General features: G+C 45.4%; 1 protein-coding gene across 2 annotated transcripts; it reads right to left on the bottom strand.

Moving 5' to 3' along the window:
- Window positions 1-1,267: 1,267 nt before the first annotated feature.
- On the bottom strand, window positions 1,268-7,377 carry LOC136539266 (4-coumarate--CoA ligase-like 3). 2 transcript variants are annotated; one of them, XM_066531204.1, is made up of 6 exons: window positions 6,294-7,377; window positions 3,580-3,766; window positions 3,027-3,163; window positions 2,825-2,892; window positions 2,630-2,732; window positions 1,268-1,724 (listed from the first exon to the last, which is right to left on the bottom strand). In XM_066531204.1, the coding sequence occupies exons 1-6, from the start codon at window positions 7,347-7,349 to the stop codon at window positions 1,557-1,559; spliced, it is 1,719 nt and encodes a 572-aa protein (XP_066387301.1). In that variant the 5' UTR covers window positions 7,350-7,377; the 3' UTR covers window positions 1,268-1,556. The 2 variants fall into 2 exon arrangements, with proteins under 2 accessions (XP_066387301.1, XP_066387302.1); XM_066531205.1 differs by lacking the exons at window positions 2,630-2,732; window positions 2,825-2,892.
- Between the last annotated feature and the right edge of the window lie 303 nt (window positions 7,378-7,680).

Raw genomic sequence — 7,680 nt, forward strand, 5'->3', positions numbered from 1 at the left:
CAAACATAATTGAGAATGTTGCATATACATGTTTCAGTAACAATGACATGATGAGGTATATGATGCACATGTTTATGAAATGAAATGCAATTTTTGTGGGAGCCAAACACCTAGGGTGTTACAATGTTTACTCCATTCACTTCAAAATCTTGGACATTTGAAACCTTTTTTTTTAGATGTTCATTTTTTTCAGATATTAATTAATATGCACACAGTTAAGCATGGGCGTCGAGCATACCCATGAATATCCACAAGGTGATCCTAGTTCGACTACAATAACTTTGTATAACAAATATGAGAACATCATACGTCTAGCACAGTGATAAGAAATCACAAATACAACCTATAGGTCCGCAAAAAATACTACTCCTTATGCCATTTTTAGTGAAATACTGACAGTTATAACATTATATCTGGCCGTAGATGAATCCTCGCCGTTAATGCTACGTCCTAAATAGTCAAGGTTCATGGCTTTTTCTTAATCTTGTGAAAGAGAATTTTCTACCTTTGTATCAATGCCTCGGGGAGGTCTTACCTCTCAGGATCAAGTTTTTTTATATCTAAATTATTGTGTGAAACTTTTCATTTTATAAGCCACATAAACCGAAACTTATGAAGTATAACCCTTTTCAAATCTGAATACCACATATGTGAATAAAGAAAGAAGGAAATAAGGGTGACAGGAAATAAAAACGCGTCGGCCGGTGTTAGGTGAGCTGCCTTCTCCTGCTGCTGCTCGTTCCTTCCCACGGGCAGGTCGGCTGGTTGATTTGTCCGTCTTACTAATGGCTAGTGCGTGCCCAGCCTCCCTGCCGGCTGCCCGCCAAATAAAATTACGAAGACAGGGGTCGTCATCAGATCAGATAGCAAAGCCAGCGACCAACCAAGCCCTGCCGCCTCTGTCCTCCGGCTTCCTTCCAGTTCCAGGCTTCCAGCGGCAGCACAGCACATTCCCGATCATCGACCGCATATTCCTTCAGGTTTTCACTGCCTTTTGCATTTCATTGCTTGCATGTGTCTTCTCTCTAGAAAGCTAGCTTCCACGCTACTACCTCGAGAACATCATGCGTGTCTTGCACCAACGAATTAACCTAGGAAACATTCCATTCCTCGTAGACGACGAATGCACAAGGAATATTTTATTTTGAAGGCAATATTTACAGTTAGCAACTTAGCATTTGAACACTGTAGTTCTCCCGAAATGTCAAAGATAAAGCCATATATGGGACCAACATAGCCTGAAACCGTTTTTAAAAATATGAACTGTAATTTGGCTACCTTCTTTTCAAATTGCAGGAAAATTCGACCTTTGCTTGGTATTCTTGAACGGAAGGAACAAAGAAAAAGAAAAGAAGAAGATAAAACATCTTCCTCGCACTTTGAATTTAACTTAACAAGCAAACTAATCCAACAAAAGGTCATTTGTTCATCTATATGGGTGCCCTGCCCCTAACCGTGATCCAGAAGACCTATTCTATTCAGGCCACGGCAGCTTAAAATAAAGCTGGAAATCGCTGGCGCAGCCTGACAGAGATCCTGCTTGGCTGGCCTGCAGTTTACAGTCTCGAATGGCGCATGGAATTGGACTCGGAATAACTTGTTGGACCAGCAACAGCGCTGGCTGCAAGAGAGTCCTTGAGAAGCCTCCTGAGAACCTTTCCAGCCGGCGACTTGGGGATCGACTCCACGAACACCACCTTCCGCACCTTCTTATACGGGGACACCTGCACCATCACGAACTTGAGTAGAAAAAAAAAATTCCACAAGCTATACTTCATGCCAGTGATTCGATTCCAATCCCATCAGTCTAGGTATCAGGATGTATCTGACTGAGAATAACGTGACACAATCAACTACAGACTACAGGTTTACATTACAGTATATCAAATACATTCATGGTGACCTTACTTGACAAAGTCAGGAACAGACAGATTGATTGACGCTAGCTAGTTTTTCTCTGCAACTCTCTCACACTCTCTCTGAAAAGGTCTCAAGTTTTTTTTTTCTTTTCTCGCCCACCACTGAGCTTTGCGCAGCCAGAGTATATCATTGTTATTCTTGAAGGAAACGATCGAGAGTCAACAATGGGAGGAGTGCATGCCAGCCTGATGTGTTAGCACTAGCTGACGTGTAAATTGCATCATTCCTTATGTTTCAAAAAAAAATTGCGTCAATTCTTTGGAATATAAGAAAGCTACCCTAGGATCGATTCTTTCAGGGGAACGGGTGCCAAGGCCAAATCATCTGACCTCACTTGCGGTACCAGTTAGTTACACATTGCCATCCCTACAGATGCTACTGGTACCCTGAGAGTGATGGAGAGCGCAGCGCATGCATGATGCATGCCCATGGCAGTATCTAGAAAGAGCAGAGACAGCACTGGTGCACAGGTGGGGAGCATGCACAGCAACCACAAACCACCCAACCTCAATCTTCAAACTTGCTAATATACCTGCCTCGTTTTAGTTACTAGTCCTTTTTGTGTGAAAGCAACACGTATCTGTATGTACTTAGATTTATTATACACGCTTGCCTGAAATTTGATAGCTAGGAAAGGGACGTGTTATGTATACTGTGACAACATGGCAAGTTGAAGCAGAACGAACAGGGTGTTTAGTATTTTCCTTACCTGCTTGGCCACATACTCCATCACTTGCGTGCATGAAAGGCCACTTCCAGATTTCCTCACCACGAAGGCTACTGGTATCTCTCCAGCTTCTTCATCCTTAGTACTATCAGTCGAACCATAAGATTCTAAGGACTAGGCTAAAGCACAGGGCAAAATATGAAGTAAACATCAGGAACTAGCTACGTTAAAACTCACGATGTCACAGCCACGTCAACAATTCCAGGGTGTTCGATCAAAATTGCTTCCAAGTCAGCTGGAGCTATCTGACGGTCAGAATTTTTTTTTGGAAAAACAGTTTGTTACTTGAATGAAGCTTTTTCCTGACACAATATATACAATAATAGCAATGGAGAAAATAGTGCACTTTAGCTGGGCCTGCTAAAGGAAGCCTGCATACCTGAAATCCTTTGTACTTGATCACCTCTTTCAAGCGGCCCACTATGTACAAGTACCCATCGAAATCGAAGTAAGCAATGTCACCAGTTCGCAGCCAGCCATCATTTATTGCGCATGAATCCTCATGATTCAAGTAACCTGTGAAGAAACGTGCTTCAGAATCCAAACACATATGTGAAGTCTTATTAGGATTTCAGTCACCAGCTCACAGCAGAATAAGCACAATCAGACCTGCTTAAGTTGTATAGCAAATTAGCAATATTCCTAACATTATCTTTGAAAAAATTACTAAGCATCTGAATGCTAATTGACAATTAAACATCAGTTTAATAAAGTGCACGCAAAATGGTACTCGCTCCATTCCAAATAGTAAGTCGTTCTGTTTTTTTCTAAGTACATAGTTTTTGCAACGTACCTAGATATACATTATGTCTAGATACATAATAAAAGCTATATCTCTAAAAAAGCGAGAACAACTTAAAATTTGGAATGGAGGGAGTACTACTTTTTGTAATCAAGTGACGGATGACACAGTTAAACTCATGAGACTGTACCTTTCATTATAGCTGGACCATGGAGCCAGAGCTCCCCACAAGAGCCTGGAGGCAGGCAGCAACCAGTTTCCACATGAACAATTCTTGCATGCATGTTTGGAGCCAGGAGTCCTACTGAAGCATACTTCTGCTTTGAAGTATTGAAGCCACGAGTTCCTACAGCAGCAGATTCAGTCATGCCATAACCCTGTGAACACATTACATCGCATGACAGTGAGTATTTTTTCAGTATGAGGTTTCTCTATTTTCTAATAAAACAAGCAGTCTTTATAAAGCATTTAATGAAGTTCTGCAGAAAGAGCAAAATTGCTGCTGTGACTCAGCAGCATCACAACCTGCACAGCCAAGAGAATCTCCTAGGACCGCAACAAAGTTGAAAAAGAACCATTAATCCAACAGTTTTGTATGTACAGAAAATAAGATAGATATTCCAGCCTGCAATTTCAGTTCTTCAAACATAATCACCATTGAAAAATAGCGGCATGTTAAGATGCAGTTAGTGACTTGAAGCTTTTATGTCAGTAAAGCACATTTCAGTAAGTACTAGCATTGTGTAAAAGATTATAAACTAAGCTATTTCTTTTTTTTCACGAATGTACATGAGCATGTATTTCATTAAAAGAAAGGAAAGCGACCACACCCGCAGCTCAGTGGCATGAAGTACAGTGAGGTTTATTATACTTAAGAAAACGAAAAACAAGCTACGGGCTACGGCTAGTATCCAGATTACACATTGAAACCAGCTAGAGCAACAAGCAACCTCAGCCTATGGTATCCTACTTGAATCCACAATCTGGCCTCATCCTTGATCTTCAGTACGTGACTATTGGATCGAGACATCTTACCCTATTAGCCCATTTTAGACATTGAGGGTGGCCGACCCCTGTGAGGCTGTGACCCATTGACCTTGCGTTAGTAGGCTAAGTCAACTATCCATGGGTCAACCCAGCCCATTCGCATCCCTATGTGTATTAGTGTTACCCGAATACTTGTGTCCTATTTTGTTTTTCTTTTTGGTTTGCCAAATCAGAGAACCTACATCAGTGCTAGTGGCATTTGGCATTGTGCAAAAAGAAACTTGCTGAATCAAACAGCATATACACCTGTGTCGGACTAATTATATTGCCATGTCCCCCACCCATTGTCCGAGTGAGGTGATCTGGGCATCAGCCATGCTCATCTACGAAGGTCAACTTAAAAATTCTAAACAAGGCATGGAATCATATTTTGAGTGTTTATTAGTGTTACCCATATACTAGTGTCCTTGTTTTAGTAAAATCAGACACCATATAAGCGTCAGATTCCAAGTGGCATTTGGCATTATGCATAAAGAACCTGCGAGTCAAACACTGCACCCGCCAACCCACGTCGGTTTCCATATTTTAGCACGCCCTTGAGCATGCCCAGATAGGAAGGTTAACTTTAAAATTCTGAACAAGGCACATGATCATTTTGAGTGTGTTTGGATCTCATAAGATTATGCACATAGTGATTGTAGAATCCAGATTCTAGATTGAAAAAAGTGAGATATGTTTGAATCCCTGACTTCTAAACAGAGATTATTAGTAGGGTGGAGGTGGATAGTTAGATTCTTGTAATTCGGTGGTTGGATTATAAGGACCCCCCCCCCCCCCCCATAAAATCCACTTGTTTGCATCTCATTTTCATTCTCACAATTTTTAGGAGAACCAAACAAGGCCCTAGTGTTACCTAGACATTGGTATCCATTTTTTTTTTCTTTTGCCAAATCAGACAACCTACACCCACGTTAGATTCCTAGTGGCATTTGGCATTGTCCACAAAGAACTTGCTGAGTTAGGGTCTATTTGGTTCAGCTGTGTAAAAGCTGTTGTCAGCTATGTGTTGTGAAAAAACTATAAGATGTTTGGGTAAAACAACTATGAAACCTACCCCCTTCAAACGGTTGTAAAATGTCTCTATATTTTCACCCATTTAGAAAAGCAGAAAACTAAATGTCAAAAATAGAATCCAAGATGCTGCAAAAATTGTACTACACGAAAGCAGCTGAACAAAACTTAGGCCATGTTTAGATTGCAAAAAATATTAACCTGATGAATAGTAGCACTTTCGTCTTATTTGGTAAATATTGTCCAATCGTGTACCAACTAAGCTCAAAAGATTCATCTCGTGATTTCCAACTAAACAGTGCAATTAGTTATTTTTTTTACCTACATTTAATACTCCATGCAAGCGGCTAAAAATTGATGTGATGGAGAGAGAGTGAAAAAACTTGGAATTTGGAGGTGATCTAAACAAGGCATTAGCCTCAAGCACCCTACACGGACACCTCAGACACCTGCACCACTAACTGACACCTGCACTCATGAGTATGTAACACCCATGTCGAATATGCACACTTGTCTTCAGCTAGTTGACACTTGTCTTCACCTATCTGCCACTATTAAAATATTGCATGGTTCCCTACTGTTAAGTAAATGGGTAAAACTGAACATTTTTTCTCCTATTAGAAGACTATTCAGATTTCAGAGCAGGGCATATATTTGAGTAGACTGGAAAATTTATCCTATATAAAAATTGATTCCCAGATTTGTGCGCAGCTCTGTTCCGTACTTCTAGTACCAAAGCAGAGTCGTCCCCATCAAGCATAAGCATAACCAACTTGCGCAAGGTAGGGACGAACGAAAACAAACGAATGAAGTGACTGTGGGTGGGGTAAGGCACTAGGCAGGCACCTGAATGAGATCGACGTGGGGGAAAGCCTTGACAAAGTCGTCGATGAGTCTGCCGCTGGACGGCGCTGCACCGGTGGACACCTGCACCAAGGATTCCAACGGCATTGCCGCTGGCTTGGTGGCGTGCACCAGCGCCGCCATGATGGGCGGAACGACCGGGAAGTGCGTGACCTTGAATCTGTGCATGGCCTTGACGGCGTCGCCCGCGTCGAACCTCTTCATGATGACCACCGTGGAACCGAGCGAGAGCAGGCCCACGGCGAAGAGCGAGAGTCCGTAGACGTGGAACATGGGCAGCGCCGCCAGGTAGACATTGTCACAAGCAGGTGCGGCGTACTGCGAGGCCTCGAAGCGCACGAAGAGCTCGACCGTGGCGATGAGGTTGCGATGCGTTAGCACGACGCCCTTGCTCCGGCCGCCGGTCCCCGACGAGTAGAGGATGGCGGCCGCGTCGTCCTGGCGCACCGGAGGGGCCAGCAGTGGCTCGGAATCGAACAGCAGCAACTCGCGGAAGGACGCGAACTCGGGGGCGCCGTCGTCCGCGAGGTGGAAGGCATCGGGGACGAGGACAACCGGGACGCGCAACGGCGGGAGCTTCCCGACGTTGTCGGGCGTAGCGAACACTAGGGCGGGGCTGGTGTCCCGAGCCCTGGCGGCGATCTCGGAGGGGGCGCTGGACGGGCTCATGGTTGTGGCGACGGACCCGGCGGCGAGGACGGCGAGGAGCACGACGGGGAAGGCGATGGAGTTGGGCAGGGCGAGGAGCACGACGTCACCCCCGCGGAGGCCCCCGCGGCGGCGGAGGCCCGCCGCGAGGGCGGAGACGAGGCGGCGGAGGTCGGCGCGGGAGAGGGCCTCAGCGGTGGCGGCGTCGAGGAGGGCCGGGGCGTCGGGGCGGGCGGCAGGCAGGCGGGCGAAGATGTGCGGGACGAGGGAGAGGGAGGGGTCGGTGGGGAGAGCCACCGGAGGGTGCGTGCTGGCGTACACGCCGGTGGCGGCGCAGTAGAAGGTGGCGGCGGCATTGGCGGGTCCGGGGGCCGCCACGGCGTCCTGCATTGTCACTGCAGATTTTCGGCCTGTTCGTTTTTTTTTCAGCCAGGGTTTGCTAACAGTATTTTTGAGTATAAATACTGGAGTAGATGCGATTCGGCGGCTGCGATGCGATGCCACCCCCCACCTCCAGTGGATCAAGGCGACGGCGTCAAGCTTCGGGAAGCAAGCTGCGACTGCGAGCAATCGTTTGCTTCATGCGACAGATTTGTAATGCCAGGTTGCCAGCCAGCCAGCCGCGGCGTCCGAAAAGAGAAACCAGCACCAGCAACACATGATGATGGGCTGATCTGCCAACACATGATGATGGGCTGATCTGCTGCATGTGTTGTTCATG

Source organism: Miscanthus floridulus, chromosome 2, assembly GCF_019320115.1.
Source record: "Miscanthus floridulus cultivar M001 chromosome 2, ASM1932011v1, whole genome shotgun sequence".
NCBI lineage: Eukaryota > Viridiplantae > Streptophyta > Magnoliopsida > Poales > Poaceae > Miscanthus > Miscanthus floridulus.